General features: G+C 46.6%; 1 protein-coding gene across 1 annotated transcript; it reads left to right on the top strand.

The window, feature by feature from the left end:
* The first annotated feature begins 35 nt into the window (after positions 1 to 35).
* Positions 36 to 22,142, top strand: VPS51 (VPS51 subunit of GARP complex). The gene is made up of 10 exons (XM_041774219.1): positions 36 to 350; positions 834 to 963; positions 17,945 to 18,091; positions 18,171 to 18,390; positions 18,521 to 19,238; positions 19,592 to 19,807; positions 20,007 to 20,225; positions 20,649 to 20,770; positions 20,865 to 20,952; positions 21,752 to 22,142. Exons 1-10 carry the CDS (start codon positions 126 to 128, stop codon positions 22,010 to 22,012), a joined length of 2,346 nt encoding a protein of 781 aa, XP_041630153.1. The 5' UTR covers positions 36 to 125; the 3' UTR covers positions 22,013 to 22,142.
* The last annotated feature ends 50 nt before the right edge of the window (positions 22,143 to 22,192 follow it).

Here is a 22,192-nt window from a genome sequence, read left to right as displayed (position 1 = left end):
CCAGGGTTGCAGGGGGACCTTTCAGCTGAAGGACTGCCTCGTTTCAACAAGAACTTTATGGCTCCCGGAAGTGCCTCCTCCCAGTTCTTTTCCCAGGCTCACACCCGTGGGCTGCAGTTGGAGCGATGGCGGCTGCAGCCGCTGGGCCTGGCTCGGGGTCTGGACCTGGGGACTCTCCGGAGGGGCCCGAGGCGGAGGCCCCGGAGCGTCGGCGGAAGGCGCACGGGATGCTGAAGCTTTACTACGGTCTCTCCGAGGGGGAGAGCGCGGGGCGCCCCGCAGGGTCGGACCCCCTGGACCCGACGGATCTCAATGGGGCACACTTCGACCCGGAAGTGTACCTGGACAAGGTGTGTGTTTGTGTGTTGGGGAGAACCAGGCCCCGGACACATCGCACCCCCAGATCATGCCTTCGACTTTGCTGCGGGGGTGAGGGACGCAGGGGTTCCTAAAAATCAGATGACCCTAGGGCAGGAAGCAGGGGCCGAGCTGGAGTCTAAGGGGGCGTGGGCAGATTTGGACAGGCCGGAGCAGGTGCGGGGTGCGTGATGTCCTGGGCTGATGTTCTGATAGGCCGGGGCGTGGGGCGTGGCCCAGGCGTTGACAGGCTTAGGGGTGGGCGGTGGCTGAATCTGAGCGTTTCAAAGGCTGACAAACCCCAAATAGAGTCGAATCTAGTAACTCCTGACCTATGGCACTGATAGGCTCTTTGTCTAGTATCTCTGCCAGGAGTGGGATGAGAGCTTTCTTGCACCCAAAGCCTACCAGGTAGGGGCAGGCCTGAGGGACATGAATGCCCCTGCCCTGAGCACTACCACTTGGATTTCCTCCAGCTGCGTCGGGAATGCCCCCTGGCCCAGCTGATGGACAGTGAGACAGACATGGTGCGACAGATTCGGGCTCTGGACAGCGACATGCAGACCCTGGTCTATGAGAACTACAACAAGTTCATCTCAGCCACAGGTGATTCCCGCTGGGACACACCCGTCACAGTCCCGCCTGCCTGTTGGTCTTGTGTTGGGGAGTCGGGGGAGGAGACCCAGATTCTAGTCCCTCCCTGGCATTTATCCACTCCCACCTCTCAGAGCTGTTGTGGTCAAATGATGGTAGCTGCTCTCAGAGGGTTATTCTGAGGGTCAAAGGGGAGAAAAAACAAAATGAAAAAAATTTAAAGGTTTTATTTGTTTATGCATGAGAGACACACAGAGAGAGGCAGAGACATAGGCAGAGGGAAAAGCAGGTTCCCTGGCGGAGCCCTATGTGGAACTCGATCCCAGGACCCCAGGATCACAACCTGAGCTGAAGGCAGACACTCAACCACTGAGCCACCCAGGCATCCCAACGAAATGAAATCTTAAACTGAAATGGGTTTATCTGAACCACTTAGAATCCCTGACACTATCGATGTCTCAGTAAGGGTTAGTTTCTCTGATTAGTGGTAGCTTTCTTCTCTTGCCCAGGTCTATCTTGAGGGTGGGCTTGTCTCTGTCTCTTTCTCTCTCTCGCTCCCTTCCTTCCTCTATCCCTTTCCCCCTTTTAAATTAAGCAAAGAGGGGGATCCTTGGGTGGCTCAGTGGTTTAGCGCCTGCCTTTGGCCTAAGGCGTCATCCGGGAGTCCTGGGATCGAGTCCCGCGTCAGGCTCCTGGCATGGAGCCTGCTTCTCCCTCTGCCTGTGTCTCTGTCTCTGTCTCTCTCTCTGTCTCTATGTCTATCATGAATAAATAAATAAAATTTTTTAAAAAAAATTAAGCAAAGAGACACAATATATGACATTAAGGAACACAGAGATCATGAAAAGGGTTTTTTTTTTTCCTTCTCCTCCTGCCTCCTTTATTCTCTGTCCAGGACAGTGCTAGACAGGGTTCAGCTATCATTCACACTAACTACTGTCTTATGTTGGTGAAATGCACTACTCAGACTTTTTTGTGATAATTTTGGACTCGTGTGTACATAGTTCTAGAGGCAGATCTCGAATGTCTCCTGGTGGTCCATGAGAATGTTGGGTGAACCTTTGTGAGGCTCATTCTGACATCTCTTACTCTACTAGTATCACAAGGTTGGGTGTAGCCATTGTCCTTTTATCTGATTTGAAACAGGTTTCAGTGAGTAGGCACCTCTTTATTTGCTAATACCAGCATCAACCAGCAAGAAATCATAATTCCTAGGGGCGCCTGGGTGGCTCATTCAGTTAAGAGTCCAACTCTTGATTTCAGTTCAGGTCATGATCTCAGGGTCATGAGATGGAGATTGAGCCGGGTGTTGGGGCTCCATGCTCAGGGGGAGTTTGCTTCTCTCTGCCTCTCTCTCCCTCTGCCCATACCCTCATACTCTTTCTCTAAAGTAAATTAATAAATCTTTAAAAAAAAAAAGAAATCATGATAATTTCTGAGCTACAAAATTTCTTACAAGAACTTTGCAAACATTACATTTTCCATTTGTTAGAATTTGTATAATTTTGACATTTAACTGTTATTTAATAAAGGATGACTTATCTTTTTTCTAAGAAAGGGAGAAAATTATAAAATGAGTGTTGGAATCAGGGTTCTAAATCTATAACATGGTAAAGTCTTATATCCATTCAAGAAGTATTCATTGAATGCCTTTTTTTTTTTTTTTTTTTTTTGCCAAGAGCTGTTCTGCATTTTGGGGATATAGTAATAAACCAGCTAGATCAAGCTCCTTCCTGCAGCCTGCATTCTATTTGAGGAGACAGACAATAAATGAACACACAAATAAAGGTGGTAGTAAGTGCCAGAAAAAGAAAATAGAATAAGGATAAAAGAGTAATGTGCGTGTGGGTCTGCCTTTAGCTAGGGTAAGTATGAGAAGGCCCCTCTGACGTGGTGACATTTGAGCGGGGCTTTCATGAGAAAGAACTAGCCATGGGTAGGGGAGCAAACAGCAGGGGCAGAGGCTCTGAAGAGAGGGCATGTCGGGCATATTCAGAGTGCAGCATGGAGTTAAGGGGGAGCGAGGGAGGAAGGAGGAGAGTGGTAGGTGATAGGGTAGAGGGCTAGTGGATACCAGATTTTGTAGGGACTTATAAGTGGTTACAAGGATCCTGTTCTCTACTCTGAGTGAGTGGAAATGAGAAGAATGGAGTGACCTGACTTGTTTTAAAAGGACCTTTCAGTCCACTCTGTGGGGAATGGACTATAGGGAGGCAAGGGTGGCCAGGACACCCATTAGGTGGCTGTTGCAGCAGTCCAGGCAAGATGCCAGCAGCATGGACTAAGAAAGTTTCTTAGCCATCACAGAGCATATGTTCTAGAGAAAGAGACGGATGATAAATATAGATCATTTCACTCAACAAGAGCTCCAGAGAAAATGAAACAGGATAATATAGAGAAAGTGGGTGGTTAGGGGTAGTTTAAAAAGGGTGGCAGAGAAAGGGGTTTGTGAGGCAGTGACAGTGAAGGTAAATGATAAAGGGCTGACCATGTGAGGATTTGGAGGCAAAGCAGCTCAGGCTGAGGAAACATCCTGTGCAAAGACCCTGAAAATGCTGTGACAAGAGCAAGAGTGACGTGATGAAGGGAGCAGGACCTGACTGCATAGGATATATACGAAGGGTCGCAAGCTTTTCTGAGTAAAGTACATATTTTAGGCTTTGCAGGCCCCTTGGTTTCTGTACTTGTCTCTGCTGTGATAACCTGAAAGCCACTATGGGCAGTAGGTGAATGAATGCAGATGGCTGTGCTCCAGTGAAGTTCATTTACATAAACAGGTGTGACATCCAAAATGATGTCAGCAGAAATAGTGGAGCAAGTGTATTTGAAAATATTCTTTCCAGGGCAGCCCATGTGGCTCAGTGGTTTGGCATCGGCTTCGGTCCAGAGCCTGATCCTGGGGACCTGGGATTGAGTCCCATGTCGGGCTCCCTGCGTGGAGCCTCCTTTTCCCTCTGCCTGTGCCTCTGCCTCTCTCTCTCTCTTTCTCTCTCTCTCTGTGTTTCTCGTGAATAAATAAATAAAATATTTTTTAAAAATCTGGGGATCCCTGGGTGGCTCAGTGGTTTGGTGCCTGCCTTTGGCCCAGGGTGCGATCCTGGAGTCCAGGATCAAGTCCTGCGTCGAGCTCCTGGCATGGAGCCTGCTTCTCTCTCTGCTTGTGTCTCTGCCTCTCTCTCTCTCTCTCTCTCTGTCTCTGTCTCTCATGAATAAATAAATAAATAAATAAATAAATAAATAAATAAATAGGGATCCCTGGGTGGCGCAGCGGTTTGGCGTTTGTCTTTGGCCCAGGGCGCGATCCTGGAGACTCGGGATCGAATCCCACATCGGGCTCCCGGTGCATGGAGCCTGCTTCTCCCTCTGCCTGTGTCTCTGCCTCTCTCTCTCTCTGTGTGACTATCATAAATAAATAAAAATTAAAAAAAAATTTTTTTTTAAATAAATAAATAAATAAATAAATAAATAAATAATCTTTAAAAAATAAAAATAAAAAAAAAAATTAAAAAATCTCCCTTCCATAAATGCAACCAAAAAACTGGTCAAAATTGTCAGAATTAACTTTTTTGGAATTCTAAAAATTAACCAAAAGTTTGCAGCAATCTGAAGACCCTTTATTCAAGAAAAACAACTGAATCTTGGTTAAAGTAGTGAATCCGGTGGTGGGTTTTTTTTCCCCTAAAGATGTATGTATTTGTTTGAGAGAGAGAGAAAGAGGGAGTACATGAACAGGAGGGGCAGAGCGAGAAGGAGAGAGAATCTCAAGCAGACTCTTCTGAGCCTGACTTGGGGCTTGATCTCAGGATCCTGAGATCATGACTTGAGCCAAAACCAAGAGTCTGACACCTAACCAACTGCGCCACCCAGGCACCCTGCCTGTGGTATTTAATTTATATATTTTAAAGATTTTTTGGGGGGAGGGATACCTGGGTGGCTCAGGCAGTTAAGCATCTGCCTTCAGCTCAGGTTCTGTGATCTAACCCCTCATTGGGTTCCTCATCGGGAGAAGCTCAGACTGCTTCTTCCTGTCCATTTGCCTGCTGCTCCTTCTGCCTGTACTCTATCTCCCTCTGTCAAATAAATAAATTTTTAAAAAATATTTATCTAAAAAAAAATATTTATTTATTTATTTATTTATTTATTTATTTATTTATTTGAGCACAAGCAGGGAGGAGGGGCACAGGGAGAAGTAGACTTGATCCCAGGACCCTGGGATCATGACCTGAGCTGAAAGCAGATGCTTAACTGACTGAGCCACCCAAGCACCCTGTGATATTTTAGCTTACCCCACAATTTCCTCTCCATCTCAGGCAGCTCAGTAGTAGCCCATTTATTTCTGGTACTGAAGTGACCAGAACAGAAGTGGAGCTCTTTCAAAGCCTCATGCTGAAAGAATTTTTTTTTTAAAGTATTTTACTTTTTTATTCATGAGAGACACACACAGAGAGAGAGGCAGAAACGCAGGCAGAGGGAGAAGCAGTCTCCCTCTGGGGAGCCCGACATGGGACTCCATCCCTGGAACCCGGGATCACGACCTGAGCTGAAGAAGGCACTCAACTGCTGAGCCACCCAGGCATTCCAAGAACTGTCTTTATGTAACCTGTCTGGTGGTTTCCTGAAAGACTCCACTCCATAGATTTGTTTTTACTTGACCTGACCCTGGAAGTCACCCTGGGTCTAAAAGCCTCTCACCAGGGAGTTTTGTCAGAAAATTTCAGGCAATTACTGTGTGATAGATAATACATGGGGCAAAGACTAACTCAAATGCTTAACAGGAAATGAGACATTCATATTGAAATTTGAAGGTCACATATATGTAAGGTGGTACACATGCATTTAAGAAAGACCTGAGAATGCTCTAAGCTTTCTTCTCTGGCTCACCTTCAGGCTCTGCACAAACAGTAAGTAAAGGCTAAGGCAGAGCTGTAAACTGCCTAGTTGAGTGTTTAAGATCTGCCCCAGCACACACACTCACACAGTCCCTCAGCAAAAACTGAAGAGATGTATTGGTTCCAGGTATTTAAAAAATATGTGTCCAGGGATCCCTGGGTGGCTCAGCAGTTTAGCGCCTGCCTTCAGCCCAGGGCATGATCCTGGAGCCCAGGATCAAGTCCCACATTGGGCTCCCTGCATGGAGCCTGCTTCTCCCTCTGCCTGTGTCTCTGCCTCTCTCTCTCTCTCTCTCTGTGTCTGATGAATAAATAAATAAAATCTTAAAAAAAAAAAAAAGAAATATGTGTCCAATCATTAGCTGACCTTAGTGGTCACTAAGCTAACCAAGTAAAGATTCCAGTGGCTATACACAACAAAGGATCAAACTTTACAGAATTGGTTCAGAGACTAATTAGTAGATATTTTGTAACTCAGAAAAATAATTAAACAATAGCATCAAGCAGCAGCAACAACAGACCCTGGGGAGGAGAAAGAAGGTGATTTCTAGAGTTACCATGTTATATTATTTAATATGTCTGTTGTTCAACAAAACTTTATGAGACTGGCAAATAAAGCAGAAAATCTGGCCCATACACAGAAAAAAAAAAAAAAAATCAATAGAAACTGTCTCTGGGGCAGCCCAGGTGGCTCAGCGGTTTAGCGCCGCCTTCAGCCCAGGGTATGATCCTGGAGACCCAGGTTCGAGTCCCATGTCAGGCTCCCTGCATGGAGCCTGCTTCTGCCTCTCTCTCTCTCTCTCTCTCTTTCTCATGAATAAATAAAATCTTAAAAAAAAAAAAAAAGAAAGAAACTGTCTCTGCAGAAGCCCAGGTATTGAATTTACTACAGAAAGATTTAAATCTGGGCAGCCCGGGTGGCTCAGCAGTTTAGGGCCACCTCTGGCCCAAGGTGTGATCCTGGAGACCCGGGATCAAGTCCCATGCATGGAGCCTGCTTCTCCCTCTGCCTGTGTCTCTGCCTCTCTCTCTCTCTCATGCATAAATAAATAATATCTTTAAAAAAAATTTAAAAAGAAAGATTTAAATCTGCTGTATTTTATAAAGATTTTATTTAGTTATTTGAGAGAAAGAGAGAGAGCTTGCATGTATGTGCACAAAGTGAGGGGGAGGGGCAGAGGGAGAGATTGAATCTCAAGCAGGACTCTGCAACCTAGCACGGAGCCAGACTTGGATCTTGATCCCATGACCTCAAGATCATGACCTGAGATGAAATCAAGAGTCAGGTGCTCAACCAACTGATCGACCCACATGCCCTGGGGTAGTGTAGTCTTGTGTGAATCAGCCCTTAGCCTATAAGATCTGACACTAGGGCAGCCTGGGTGGCTTAGGGGTTTAGCGTCACCTTCAGTCCAGGGCATGATCCTGGAGATCTGGGATTGAGTCCCATGTTGGGCTCCCTGCGTAGGGCCTGCTTCTCCCTCTGCCTGTGTCTCTGCCTCTCTCTCTCTGTGTCTCATGAATAAATAAATAAAATATTTTTAAAAAAAGATCTGACACTAACTCTAGGTAAATAGTCACACAATTAAGGTAAATTGTGGGATATTCAGCTGGTGTTGCAGAATTACTTGATGTGTGGTAAACACACATAATCTGGTGTCAGATGTGAAGTAGTATTGGAGTATTGAGAGTGGAGGAAACACACAGGAGTGTCTTTTCTCTCTACAGACACCAAAAGCACAAGTAACCAAAGGAAAAAAAAAATAGGTAAATTGGACTTCATCAGAATAAAAGTTTCGTGAGGGCAACTGGGTGGCTCAGTTGGTTGAGTGTCCATCACTTGATTTTGGCTCAGGTAATGATCTTGGGGTTATGAGATTGAGCCCCATGTCAGGCACTGTGCTTAGTGTGGAGTCCGCTTGAAATTCCCTGTGCCTCGCCTGGCTTGCTTGCACCCTCTCAAAAGTAAATAAGTAAAATCTTTTTAGAAAAATAAAGTTTTATGTTTTAAAGGACAATATTGGGGATCCCTGGGTGGCTCAGCAGTTTAGCACCTGCCTTCGGTCCAGAGCATTTTCCTGGAGTCCTGGGATCAAGCCCTGCTTTGGGCTCCCTGCATGGAGCCTGCTTCTCCCTCTGCCTATATTTCTGCCTCTCTCCCTCTCTCTCTGTGTGTCTCTCATGAATAAATAAATAAAATCTTTAAAAAATAATAAAGGACAATATTGAGAAAGTAAAGGATGACTCACAGAATGGAGAAAGTATTTGTAAGTCCTATATCTAATAAGGGGTCTAATGTCCAGAATATATAAAGAACTTTTACAACTCAGCACTAAAAAGACAAATAACCCTATTTAAAAATGGGCAAAGGCGGCACCTGGGTGGCTTAGTCGTTGAGCGTCTGCCTTTGGCTCAGGTCATGATCGTGGGGTCCTGGGATTGAGTCCCGCATCGGGCTCCTCATAGGGAGCCTGCTTCTCCCACTGTCTATGTCTCTTCCTCTCTCTCTGTGTGTGTCTCATGAATACATAAATGAAAAATCTTTAAAGAAAAATGGGCAAAGGGTTTGAATCGACATTTCTTCAAAGAAGATATACAAATAACCAATGAGCACATGTAAAGATGCTCAATATCATTAGTTATTGGGGAAATGAAATCAAAATCACAGTGAGATACCACTATATACCCGCTGGGATTTCCAGAAAGTGGAATATGACAAATGTTGGTGAAGATGTGGAAGATTTGGAACTCTCAGACATTACTAGTAGGAATACAAAATGGTGCACCTGAAAATACTTGGGCCATTCCATGAACAGCTAAGCATAGAGTTAGCATATGCCCCATAAATTGCACTCGTGGGACAATACTGAAGAGAACGGAAAACGTGTTCACATAAAAACATGTACATGAATGTTCATAGCAGCGTTAATAGTAGCCAACAGTGCAATGCAAATGGCCACCAGGTGGTAGATTGGGAAACAAATGTGAAGCCACACAATGGAATATTAGCCATAAGAAAGTGTGACCTACTGATTCATTCTATAATGTAGAGAACCTTGAACATGTGCTAAGTGAAGCCAGGCACAAAAGGCTATATTTTGTATAATTCCATTTATGTTAAATGTACAGAACAGGCAAATGCGTAGAAACAAAACAAATTAGTGATTGGCAGGGACTGAGGCATGAGAGAAATAGGAGTCACTGCCAAGGGTTTTGAGCTTCTCTTTGGGATGATGAATATTCTAGTTTGATAGTGATATGGGTTGTACAATCTTGTGAATATACTAAAAATACTAAATCCACTGAATTTCAGGGTATGCTGATTACATCCCAGTTAAAACCCAGAAAGCTAAACAGGGATCAAGTCAGGTTTGGTCTCCAGGCTGTACTTTGCCAACCTCTGGCCTTGACAGTTAGTTTATGTAATAATACATTTATCTGTTTCAAAATTGAAAAGGTCTCAAAGGTTGCACAATGAAAAGCCTCTTCCCATTCCTTTCCCCAGGCAATGATAAAGCAATCTTTAACAGTAAACTTTATTGAAGATTCACAGACACACAGAAAAGTACACAGGTTACAAGTGCAGAGCTCTGTGAATTTCACTAATGGAACAGGACTGGGAAGTCAGCACTGAGGCCAATAGGCTGCAGGTTGGCGAGCCCCCCACCCCCAACCCACCCCCAGTCTCCTACCACTTACCTCCCATTCCTCTCCCAAGCTAGTATCTTGGTGTCTAGTTACCATTTGCCCTAGTGCAAGCTGCTTTTCTTAACAAGCTTCAAATAGTTCAAGGATATTCAGTATAGTCTATTACTCAGTGGTGTTTTTTTGTTTTTTGTTTTTTTAACATTGTACAACTTTTATTTCCATTTTAATAGCTCTGTGCCTGTGCATTCAGCGACAATGACACCAGCAGTAGGTTTTCTTTTACTCCGTTTGAGTGACAACTTAGTTTTTGGATTTTTTTCCTTTGGAAGTCAGATTCAAGTTTCCTTTTTGAGGTAGTATCTAAGTGTCATGGGCCCAAACACCCACCCCAAAAAGGAATTTGCTCTTTTGATGGTATCATTTGACAGACCTGGATGGAGATTATGTCAACAGGTTAAACTGTTCCTTTTTTTTTTTTTTTTAAGATTTATTTATTTATTCATGATAGAGAGAGAGAGAGAGAGAGAGAGAGAGAGAGAGAGAGAGAGGGAGAGGCAGAGACACAGGTGGAGGGAGAAGCAGGCTCCAAGCTGGGAGCCTGACATAGGGCTCGATCCCGGCACTCCAGGATCGCGCCCTGGGCCAAAAGGCAGGCACTGAACTGCTGAGCCACCCAGGGATCCCCTGGTTAAACTGTTCCTAAGCGAAGACAGAAATTAGGGGAGGATGAAATGCCTCTTTTCCAAGCTCCTCCGTGATCATTAGCCCATGATCCTTCTGATACCTCAGCTTCCATCTTTTGCCTTTGCTCTGCTTTTATTCATTTTTTTAACTACATGGTACTCTGTGTGCTGTGTTCTTTAATACATTGTCCATGGATTGGCAATGGAATCATCCTTTTCCAACAAAATGCAAGCACCTCCAGAGTGGGGCTCCAAAGAATTCGTATAAATGGACTAAGTATAGTCCATTCATTTTATATTATTTTATTTTTTAGTAACTTTCTAGGGTAACATCTAAGAATAAAGTGAGAATAAAGGTGAGTGGGATCCCTGGGAGGCTCAGTGGTTGAGCGTCTGCCTTTGGCCCAGGGTGTGATCCTGGAGTCCTGGGATCAAGTCCCACATCGGGCTCCCCTGCATGGAGCCTGCTTCTCTCTCTGCTTGTGTCTCTGCCTCTCTCTCTCTCTCTCTGTCTCTCATGAGTAAATAAATAAAAATCTAAAAAAAAAAAAAAAAAAGAATAAAGGTGAGTGGTTTTGTGCTATAGATTGTTGCTAACATGAAAAGGTTATTTTGCTAATTCATGGTCTACTTCCTCCTGTACATTTTTTAAATCTCTCAGTTGCTCCACAGATTTTAGTTCTGTGGGTTCTTGTGCATTTTTTTACCTTCTCTGTTTCCTGCAACTTTGTGTCTGTTCCCTTTTATTTTCCCTGTCATGTCTTTGATGTTTTTCTCCTCACCTTGCCTTTCTTGCTGTCTCCCCAAGTTGGGCTGCTGCCCCAGGTCTGCTCAGAAAATATTCCCATGGTCCAGGAGCCACACCCAAGCCAGGTATGGGTGTGCAGAGGCTCACAGATGACGCCAGGTTCCTTTCCATAAATATTCACCAGTTTGCACAACCACCAGCAACTAAGAGAATAGCTCTTTCTAAACACCCCAGTCAACACTTACCAAAATTTTTCATCTTTGATACTCCCATGGGTGAAAATTGGAAACCTCTGTAATTTCAATTTCTCTTGTGAGTGCGGTGGAACATCTTTTGCCTGTTGAAGAGCTGTTTGTTATCCTTGTCCATGAACTGCCTATTCATGTCTTTTTCCTGTTTTTCTATAGAGTTGTTGTTCTTTTTCATAATGATTTAGAATTCTTCTTCACATACTAAGGAAAATTAGCCCTAGATGAAATGACATGAATTTTTTTTTTTTTTAAGTTCATCTTTTCAGGGCACCTGGGTGGATCAGTAGATTAAGTATCTGCCTTAAACTCAGGTCATGATCTCAGGGTCCTGGGATCGAGCCCCATGTCTGGCTCCCTGCTCAGCGGGGAATATGCTTCTCCCTCTCCCTCTCTCTCAAATAAATAAATAAAATATTTTTTAAAAGTTCATCTTTTGATTTAGCTCCTGGTGGTTTTGTTGATCAAATAATTTTATTGATCTCCTCTTCGATGGCTTCTGAGTTTAAGGTGTTGTAGAAAGACCTTTCCATCTGTAATATTATTTAAAAATTCTTCCTGATTGTCTTCATATACTTTGTGATTACATTTTAAAATCACATTCAAACTTGGATTCATCTACTGTGTGTGTGTGTGTGTGTGTGTGTGTGTGTGTGTTTGTTCATGTGCGTGTTAGGTGTGAGGTCTGAATCCAACTATATTTTTGTTTCAAGTGGTTCTCCACTTGTCCCAACACTATTTGTTGAATAATTAATCTTTTTCCCATGGACTTGGACTGGTACTCTTATCATAATTTCTTTGTTTCTGGATTTTTCAAAAACTTTCTGTTTTGGGGCTCCTGGGTGGCTCAGTCAGTTAAGTGTCTGACTCTGGATTGATTTTTGGCTCAGGTCATGATCTCAGGCTCATGAGATTGAGCCCCATCTGGGCTCTTCACTGAGTGTGGACTCTGCTTGAGATTCTCTTTCCTCTCCGCTCCCTCCCCTCATGCACACATTCTCTCTCTCAAAATAAAATAAAAAATCTTCTGTTTGATGTAACTGATCTCTAATTGTCCACATACCAGTGCCACACACTTTAAATTATTGTAGCTATAAAGTTACAAATGCTCTACATTGTGGGAAAGCTAGTTCTCCCTCACTATTTTCTACCTCCAAAATTTCCTGTGTGTGCTTATTCTTCCATCTGAACATTAAGTTATACTTTCAAGAAGTGATATCTTAAAATGTTACTGAATTAAGTTAAATTTCTAGAGAGAATTGACAGAGTATTGGGTTTCCTATCCAAGATAAGCTTTTCTACTTCTTCAGGCCTTTTAGTATCTTCTTCTCTAATTTATACAGGTTTATTCATATAAATGTTGAACATTTCTGAAACTTATTTCTAGATATTTTTATTTTTTAAATTGTATTAAAACAGATCCTTGGGGATCCCTGGGTGGCGCAGCGGTTTGGCGCCTGCCTTTGGCCCAGGGCGTGATCCTGGAGACCCGGGATCGAATCCCACGTCAGGCTCCCGGTGCATGGAGCCTGCTTCTCCCTCTGCCTGTGTCTCTGCCTCTCTCTCTCTCTGTATGACTATCATAAATTAAAAAAAAAAATTATTTAAAAAAAAATAAAAATAAAACAGATCCTTTTCTTTCATTGTATCTTCTAACTAGTAAGTGTGAGTGCTGCTACTTAATACCATTGATTTCTTTGTATGAATTCCATACTGTCACCTTACAAAATTCTCTTCTTCTTTGTGCTGATATTTTCAGTGATTCTTTTGGGTTTTCTATTTTTTATTTTTATTTTTTTTAATTATTATTTTTTAAAAGATTTTATTTATTTATTCATGAGGGGCACAGAGAGGGAGGAAGAGAGAGAGAGAGGCAGAAGCAGGCTCCATGCAGGGAGTCCGACGTGGGACTTGATCCCGGGACTCTAGGATCATGCCCTGGGCCAAAGGCAGGCCCTCAACCATTGAGCCACCCACGGATCCCTTATTTTTTCTTTTTAAAGATTTTATTTATTAATTCATGAGAGACAGAGAGAGAGAGAGAGAGAGAGAGAGAGGCAGAGACACAGGCAGAGGGAGAACTAGGCTCCATGCAGGGAGCCCGACGTGGGACTCGATCCTGGGTCTCCAGGATCATGCCCTGGGCCAAAGGCGGCGCTAAACCGCTGAGCCACCCGGACTGCCCTGGGTTTTCAATTTGTATAATTATATCATCTGCAAATAGTGATAATTTTACTTCCTTTCCAATTTGTGTCTCTCTATAATGTATTTCTTGAGTCTAACTGGGTTGGCTAGTATCTTCAGAACAACGTTACATAGCAGTGGTGATCATGGTCATTCCTGTCATCTTTCTGGTTTTAATGAGAATGCTTCCAGCATTGCTTCATTAAAGTTCATGTTGGTTTTTGGAGGTTAGAGAAATATTCGGCTATTCATATTTTATTGAGTTTTTTTTTTTTCAAATTCAAGAATTGGTGTTGAATTATTTCTTGTTCATCTATTTTTATTTATTTATTTTTAGAGAGAGAGAGCAGGGAGGGGGAGAGAGAGTATCTCAGGCTGACTCAGCACAGAGCGAGGAGCCCCACACAGGGCTCCATCTTATGACCCTGAGATTATGATCTGAGCTGAAACCAAGAATTGGATGCTCAACTGACTAAACCAGCCAGGCACTTAATTTTCATCTATTAATAAGGTGGGATTCGATCCTGGGACTCCAGCATCATGCCCTGGGCTGAAGGCAGGCACTAAACTGCTGAGCCACCCAGCGATCCCCCAATTATTCTTTTAATACATTGCTGAATTCTGTTTGCTAAGTTGCCTCTGCATCTCCATTTATGTATCTGTGCATCTCTATTCATAAGAGAAATGAATGTATCATTTTAATTTTTGAGCTCTTTTTGTTAATGTTCTCATTAACCTATATGGGGTGCTAGGTGGTTCTGTTGGTTAATCATCTGTCTTTGGCTCAGGTCAAGATCCCAGAGTCCTGAGATCATGCCCTTCATTGGGCTTCCTGCTAACCTAGAGTTGGATGCTTAACAGGCAGCCTGTTTTTCCCTCTTCCTCTGCTCCCCCCTACCGTGCTCATTCTCTCTCTCTCAATTAAGTAAATACAACCTTTTTTAAAAAAAATTAACCATATGGATTCCAGAACAACAGAAAACATAAACAGCGAGAAGAGAACATTGTCAACAAAAGATTCTCCTTCCCGTCTACACATAGGCACCAGGCCTGGCCAATGTCCTAGGGGTATTGCCATAGCTCAGAAGAGTGGCTCAGAAGACAGATGTTTATTTTATTTTTATTTTTTTAATTTTTATTTATTTATGATAGTCACAGAGAGAGAGAGAGAGAGAGAGAGAGGCAGAGACATAGGCAGATGGAGAAGCAGGCTCCATCTACCGGGAGCCCGATGTGGGATTCGATCCCGGGTCTCCAGGATCGCGCCCTGGGCCAAAGGCAGGCGCTAAACCACTGCACCACCCAGGGATCCCAAGACAGATGTTTAACCAACAGAACAGAACCCCCTAGGCACCCACATATAGGTAAATTCTGTTTTCATAGCAAATTATTCATTTCATTCAGGTTTTCAATTTCTTTACATAAAATTGAGCAAAGTTTTATCTTGTGATTATTCTAATTATGTATTTGTATTTATTTCCCCCCTTTAAAAAATTAATTTAGCTAACATTTTATTTTAAAATTTTAAAGGTTTTATTTATTTATTCAAGAGAGACACAGAGAGGAAGGCAGAAACATAGGCAGAGGGACTCGATCCCAGGACCCCAGGATCATGCCCTGAGCCAAAGGTAGACAGACACTCAACCACTGAGCCACCTAGGTGCCCTTTACCTAACATTTTATAAATTTTATTTTTATCCTTTTTTTTTTTAATGATCCTGATCTTCGTTAGTTCACCCATGTAATAAATGTATTGATCTTGGGGTGCCTGTGTGGTTCAGTTGGTTAAGCATCCAACTCTTGGTTTTGGCTCAGGTCATGATCTCAGGGTTGTAAGACTGACTCCCACGATGGGTTCTGCGCTCACTTTCACTCTCTCTAAAAATAAATAAATAGGTAAGTAAAATCTTTAAAAAATCTCTGCTTTTAGCATTACTAATTTCTTAATTCTGTTTTTTTTTCTGTTTTTTTTATTTGTAGAATGTTTACTAACTTCTTGAGTTGAAAATTTATTCTAACTTATTTATATAAAGATTAAAAACTGATTTCCTAAAAAAAAAAAAAAAAAAACTGATTTCCTCTGAGCATTGCTCCAGCTGTGTCCTATAGGTTCTGATCTGTAGTGTTTTCATTGTTGTTATATACTGCACTTTGTTTTGATTTCCCTTTTGACCCAATAACTGATTAAAAATGAAGGTTTGTTTTTTTCCCTCTAAATGATGGGGTCTTTTTGCTTTGTGGTTTTGTTATTAATTTCCAATTTAATTGCATTGTAATCAGAAAATGCTGTCTGTACAACTTCAGTTTCTTGTCTTTGTAAATTTATTGAGATTTTCTTGAAGACCTAATATGTGGTAAAGTTGTAGTGTATTCTGTGGAATCTGAAAAGAATCCAATTTCAATCAAATAGGTCACCCATATTAGTTCTTTAGATCTTCTGTAGCTTCCCTTGGGTCTTGACACTTGATCTCTTGTGGATCGATAGAAGTAAATTAAAGTCTCCTGTGACAAATATGTTTCAGCTTCATACTTGCTTTCCTTCATGAATATATATTTAAAGTAATCGCTACACCCAGCATGGGGCTCAAAGACTCACAACCCTGAGATCAAGAGTCACATGCTCTTCTGACTGAGCCAGCCAGGCAGCCTTCCTTTATGAATATTGATGATAAGTTCAGGAGTAGATTTAGGGAAATTATTTGGGAAATATTGGCCATAGTTGGACAAGAGATGATGGTGACTTGGAAACAAAATGTTGGAGGTAAAACTTACAGGACTTGTTGATAGACGAATGTAAAGTGAAGGAAAGATAAGAATAAAAAATGACTCTGAAAATGGCCAGAAGCAAGATGGAAAATTTTAGTGGAAGAACAGTTTTTAGGAAAGTCAAGAATTCTGTTTTGGACATGTCATACTTGAATAGCCTGTTTGTCATCCGCATCAAGGTGTTAAATGGGTTGTTAGGCTGGACTGTGGTCAGGACTGGAGACAATAATGTCCAGGTCACCACAGCCATGGGACTGGATGAGACAGACCCCCAAGGAAGAGGGAGAGCAGAAGGCATGGGTCTGTCCCTGTACTCTGCAGATTTGGAGGGTGTTGGTGTTTGCTTGTATTTTCTTTGTGAAGTGTGAAGTAGAGTTACCAGTTGAGAGCTGGGGGCATGTATTGGAGTTTTAAGATATCAGGAGAAGATACTACTTTAGAAAATGGAAAAGCAGGGGCACTTAGGTAGCTCAGTGGTTGAGCATCTGCCTTTGGCTCAGGGTGTGATCCCAAGATCAAGTCCCACATTAGGCTCCTTGCAGGGAGCCTGCTTCTCCCTCTGCCTATGTCTGTGTCTCTCGTGAATAAATAAATACAATCTTTAAATAAATGGAAAAGCAAAGGGTTTAGAAGGATAGAGGGGTGAACGATGTGGAGTGCCACTTTTGAACTTGAAGCCATAAATTTAAAGGGAAGCCAGTTGGCATGATTTTGTGGCTCAGTTTTAGCTGTTCAGTTGCGGGTAGGTGGCTTGTTGGGACGGTTTCACTAGCAAGTATTGGAGGGAGGGGGCAAAAGAGGCAAGGGTGCTTGTAAGTATGCCATGATCCCCTAGTGGTGGGTCAGAGATCCCGGGAAATGAAGGAAATGTAGGGAATTGCAGCCATAAGGGTGTCATGAGTAGTGACATGGTGCTAAGGTCAGTGGGTCTGGAGTTCCTGAAGAGGCCAGTGAATAGACAGGGTGAATGATCAGAGTTACAGAAGGTGGCGACGCTTAAAGCTGAGATTGAGAGGAAGCAGTTCTTTCTGAGGGCAAGGAGAGGGTGGCACAGTTGAGACAGAGGCAAGGGTGGGTGGATTTGGGGAGGTTGTGAATGGAGAGTCAGGAATGTCTGAAGCTTCCTCCATATGGATATTCTTGTCCACAAGGAAGTGACAGTGATCAGCAACTGAGAGGTGTGGCAAAGAGGACAGTAGAGATGGCAACAAAAGGGGTGTAGTTTGATGGCGTGGTCTTCAGAGAAGCTGGGGTTTTAAAGGGAAGAAGAGTAGAAACTATCTAGAAGTATCAAGGGGCCAGGCCCTGGGGCATGGGTGTGAAAACTGTCTCAGGCAGATTTCCCTTAAGATAAAAGGGAAAGGGCCCATTAGAGGTCAGCTGTGTTCCAGAAGGTGGAGTGAAAGGGTTTGGAAGGTCTGGGAAGGACTTCAGGGTATCTCCTCCCTGTCGGGCAGGGTTCTGGGCATGGAGGATGTCTCCTCTGAAGGAGGAGACAGGTTCCTGCCAAGTGCTCTGTGCCCTCCTTAGGCATCTTCTCAGCATTGAACTGTGGCTCCATAGGCCGTCTCCCTACTGCACCGGTGCACACAGGGTGTGCTCAGAAAATGTGGCCTTCCCTCCCGATTTCTGTGACGAAGCACCATTGCAGCCTCTTTTGCACTGAAGCATCAATGTGACCTGAGGAGCTGGCTCAGGAGCATTTGGGAAGGAGGGGTGTGCGCGGTGTGTGGGCGGCGGGGAAGCATTTGGGTCCTGCCTCCGGCTGAGTGCTGCGCCTGTGCCAAGTCATCTCCTTTGCCTTCTCCCGTGCCCTTGCCCTCCCAGACACCATCCGGAAGATGAAGAACGACTTTCGGAAGATGGAAGACGAAATGGACCGTCTGGCCACCAACATGGCGGTGATCACGGACTTCAGCGCGCGCATCAGCGCCACCCTGCAGGACCGCCATGAGCGCATCACCAAGCTAGCAGGTGGGCCCGGCCCCGGGAGCAGGTGCTGCGCTGGCCGCCCCGGGCCCTGGCGCCCTCACCACCTGTCTCCGTCCCCCAGGGGTCCACGCGCTGCTGCGGAAGCTGCAGTTCCTCTTCGAGCTGCCCTCCTGCCTCACCAAGTGTGTGGAGCTGGGCGCCTACGGGCAGGCGGTGCGCTACCAGGGCCGCGCGCGGGCCGTGCTGCAGCAGTACCAGCACCTGCCCTCCTTCCGCGCCATCCAGGACGACTGTCAAGTGATCACGGCTCGTCTGGCTCAGCAGCTGCGGCAGCGCTTCAGGTGTGGCCCCGGGGCCCTCACCCACCCCGCCGGGGTCCTGGGCCTGCCAGTCTCCGGCTGTCTCCCCCACTCCCCACCCCCACCCAGAAATCTGTGGGCCTTCCCTTCACCGCCACCTCCCACCTTTCAGGGAGGGCGGCTCTGGAGCCCCCGAGCAGGCAGAGTGCGTGGAGCTGCTGCTGGCCCTAGGCGAGCCTGCGGAGGAGTTGTGTGACGAGTTCCTGGCCAACGCCAGAGGGCGGCTGGAGGCTGAGCTACGGAGCCTGGAGGCAGAGCTGGGGCCCTCCCCTCCCGCTCCCGACGTCTTAGAGTTCACCGATCATGGGGGAAGTGGCTTCGTGGGTGGCCTCTGCCAAGTGGCCTCTGCCTACCAGGAGCTGTTTGCAGCCCAGGGCCCGGCGGGTGCCGAGAAGCTCACAGCCTTCGCCCAGGAGCTGGGTGGCCGCTACTTTGCGCTAGTAGAGCGGCGGCTGGCTCAGGAGCAGGGTAGCGGTGACAACTCGCTGCTGGTGCGGGCACTGGACCGCTTCCATCGGCGCCTGCGGGCTCCTGGGGCTCTGCTGGCCGCTGCGGGGCTGGCTGAGGCTGCCACGGAGATTGTGGAGCGAGTGGCCCGGGAGCGCCTAGGCCACCACCTGCAGGGCCTGCGGGCTGCCTTCCTGGGTTGCCTGACCGATGTGAGGCAGGCATTGGCTGCACCTCGTCTGGCTGGAAAGGAAGGCCCAGGCCTGGCGGAGTTGCTGGCCAATGTGGCCAGTTCCATCCTGAGCCACATCAAAGCCTCCCTGGCAGCTGTGCACCTCTTCACCGCCAAGGAGGTGTCTTTCTCCAACAAGCCTTACTTCCGGGTATGACCTATCTTTGGGCCTCCCATCCCCCCCTCCCCCTTAATCCTGGGTATTCTTTTATTCATCCCACAGTTTGGCAGCTATCAGAGCACACAGTCCTTGCCCAGGCACTCTGGATGTGGTTTCAGGCTGTCATGAGGAAGGCTGTGAGGGCATCTGAAAGTGGGATCCCCAGTGCTGGCTTTGTTCCTTTGCACTCCCTCCTCCAAGCAAGGGAGCTGCTCTTGGGTCCTGGAATGCAGGATAAAGCTGTCCCTTGGAGAGGGTCTAGGGCATTTAGGAATAGAGGGTGGCTAGCAGCTCATGCCTGGAAGAGGGGACCTGCTATGTATCTGTGACCCTCCTCCTCACAGGGCGAGTTCTGCAGCCAAGGTGTTCGTGAGGGCCTCATCGTGGGCTTCATCCGCTCCATGTGCCAGACAGCTCAGAGCTTCTGTGACAGCCCTGGGGAGAAGGGGGGTGCCACACCGCCTGCTCTGCTCCTGCTACTCTCCCGCCTTTGCTTGGACTATGAGACAGCCACCATCTCCTATATCCTCACCCTCACCGATGAACAGTTTCTCGTGCAGGTGAACCACTAGCTCATAGCAGGGTAGGGGATGGTGGTACTGGGAATCCCGGAGGCTGGGCTGAGCTGTCATGGTCAGACCCAGGCCAGCTGCTTATGCCCAGCCCAGCCTCCGCCTTGCCCAGCCTGTGCCCAGCTCCTGCTTGGCAGTGGCCCTTCCAGCACTCAGTGTCTCTCTGTCCTCTGCACCCCTGGCTCAGGACCAGTCTCCAGTGACACCTGTAAGCACACTGTGTGCAGAGGCCAGGGAGACAGCACGGCGGTTATTGACCCACTATGTGAAGGTGCAGGGCCTGGTCATATCACAGATGCTGCGCAAGAGTGTCGAGACACGGGACTGGCTCAGTACCCTGGAGCCCCGGAACGTGCGTGCTGTCATGAAGCGGGTGGTGGAGGACACAACGGCTATTGACGTGCAGGTGCTACTCTCGGGCTGGCCAGGGGGTCCTGATGCAGGCTGTGGGTGTGAGGGGAGCAGTCCTCGGAGGATCAAGACACCAGTGCCTGTGGCTTGTTCCTCCTTAGCCCTGGCTCAAGGCATTGTTGCCCCCATTTTACTTACAATGAGGCTGAGGTCTAGAGTCAACCAGGGAATCAGGGCCGGGCTAGCACTGAAGTTTGGGCCTCAGTGCCAAGTTTCATGTCCCGCCTTTGCCCATTCCACCAGACCTATAAATAATGACCAGATACCAAGTCCCCATTACCAGGTCTCCACTATCCTGTGATTCTTGTCACAAATGGGTTTGTAATTTAGCATGTCCTTGGGCCTCACCCTGGGCACCTGATGGGCTTGGAGGCTCCCCTTGCTCTGGCCTCCTTGCAGTGCTTTCTTCCACTACCAGGTGGGTCTTCTGTATGAAGAGGGTGTCCGCAAGGCCCAGAGCAGTGACTCCAGCAAAAGGACCTTCTCTGTGTATAGCAGCTCTCGCCAGCAGGGCCGCTATGCACCCAGCTATACACCCAGGTCTGGCTGGCCAGGGGAACCCCAGGGGGAATGGACAAAGGAGGATGGAGGTCCAGGGTGGGTTCTGATTGCTTGTCTCCCCCCCCCCATCCAGTGCCCCAATGGACACTAATCTCTTGAGCAACATCCAGAAACTGTTCTCTGAACGTATTGATGTGTTCAGCCCCGTGGAGTTCAACAAGGTCTGAAGTCCCCCGTGACCCCAACTTCCAGGGGCCCTTGAGGAGGTTGGCTGAAGCAGTCCCACAGAGTCAGGGAGCCTCTGTCCTCACCCAGGCTCTGCCTCTGTGAGCTGTTTCTAGGAGTAAATGGTCAGCCGGAACCCCACTATCACTGTATGCTATGGCCCTCTGCCCTGACCTTGGTGTGTTCTCAGCCTGGGTCTGGATGTAGATCTAGAATGCCTCTTTTGCTCTTGTCCTCATCACAGTAGTCCTGGGTCCTCCCCAAGGATTCCTGTCCATACCATAGTCTCTGCCCCAACCCAGCCCATACTCCAGGACTTGGTGGTCTTTTTTTTTTTTTTTTTTTTAAGTTGTTACTTATTTATTCATGAGAGACACACAGAGAGGTAGAGACATAGGCAGAGGGAGAAGCAGGCTCCCTGTAGGGAGCCCAATGCAGATGTGGGACTCGATCCCAGGATCACAACTTGAGCCAAGGCAGAAGCTCAACTACTTAGCCACCCAAGCGATTGGGACCTGGTGTTCTTTTGTCTCTGACTCAGCAAGCCTCTCTGCTCCCCTGTGTCAGTGCTGACTCCCATCTCTGCTTCTGATTGTTGGGCCTTCTCCCTCTGTTCTCCAGATAATGGTGCCAACATTGTATCTATGGGAGTCCTGGGACTTGTACACCCCATTGCAGCTCCTGGCCTCTTACTCTCTGTGTAGCCCCTGCCCAGAACTGGATGCCTTCAGGGACCCAGTGCCCCCTCCCAGCACCTGCTGGCCCAGAGCTATGTTCCTGTGTCCTTGCCCACAGGTCTCGGTGCTGACTGGCATCATCAAGATCAGCCTGAAGACGCTGCTGGAGTGTGTGCGGTTGCGCACCTTTGGTCGCTTCGGCTTGCAGCAGGTGCAGGTGGACTGTCACTTCTTGCAGCTCTACCTGTGGCGCTTCGTGGCGGACGAGGAGCTTGTGCACCTGCTGTTGGATGAAGTGGTGGCCTCAGCTGCCCTGCGCTGCCCAGACCCAGTGCCCATGGAACCCAGTGTTGTCGAGGTCATCTGCGAGCGTGGCTAGGCCAGGCCGCTGCCATGCACGCACCCGCTTGCGCCATTGTTCGCCCCAACCTCCCCATCCCCTGGTCTCCCGCCCGCTGGCCTTTCCCCTCCCGCCTCCAGACCCGCCAATAAAGACGTGTTGTTCTCTTCCTCTGGCTCCCAGGGGCGGGGCTTGCTGGGGGTGAGGTTGTGAGGAGGC

Source organism: Vulpes lagopus, chromosome 11, assembly GCF_018345385.1.
Source record: "Vulpes lagopus strain Blue_001 chromosome 11, ASM1834538v1, whole genome shotgun sequence".
NCBI classification, from domain to species: Eukaryota; Metazoa; Chordata; class Mammalia; order Carnivora; family Canidae; genus Vulpes; species Vulpes lagopus.
The sequence above is the reverse complement of the archived record's forward strand: the minus strand, read 5'-3'. Positions and strand labels throughout refer to the sequence as shown.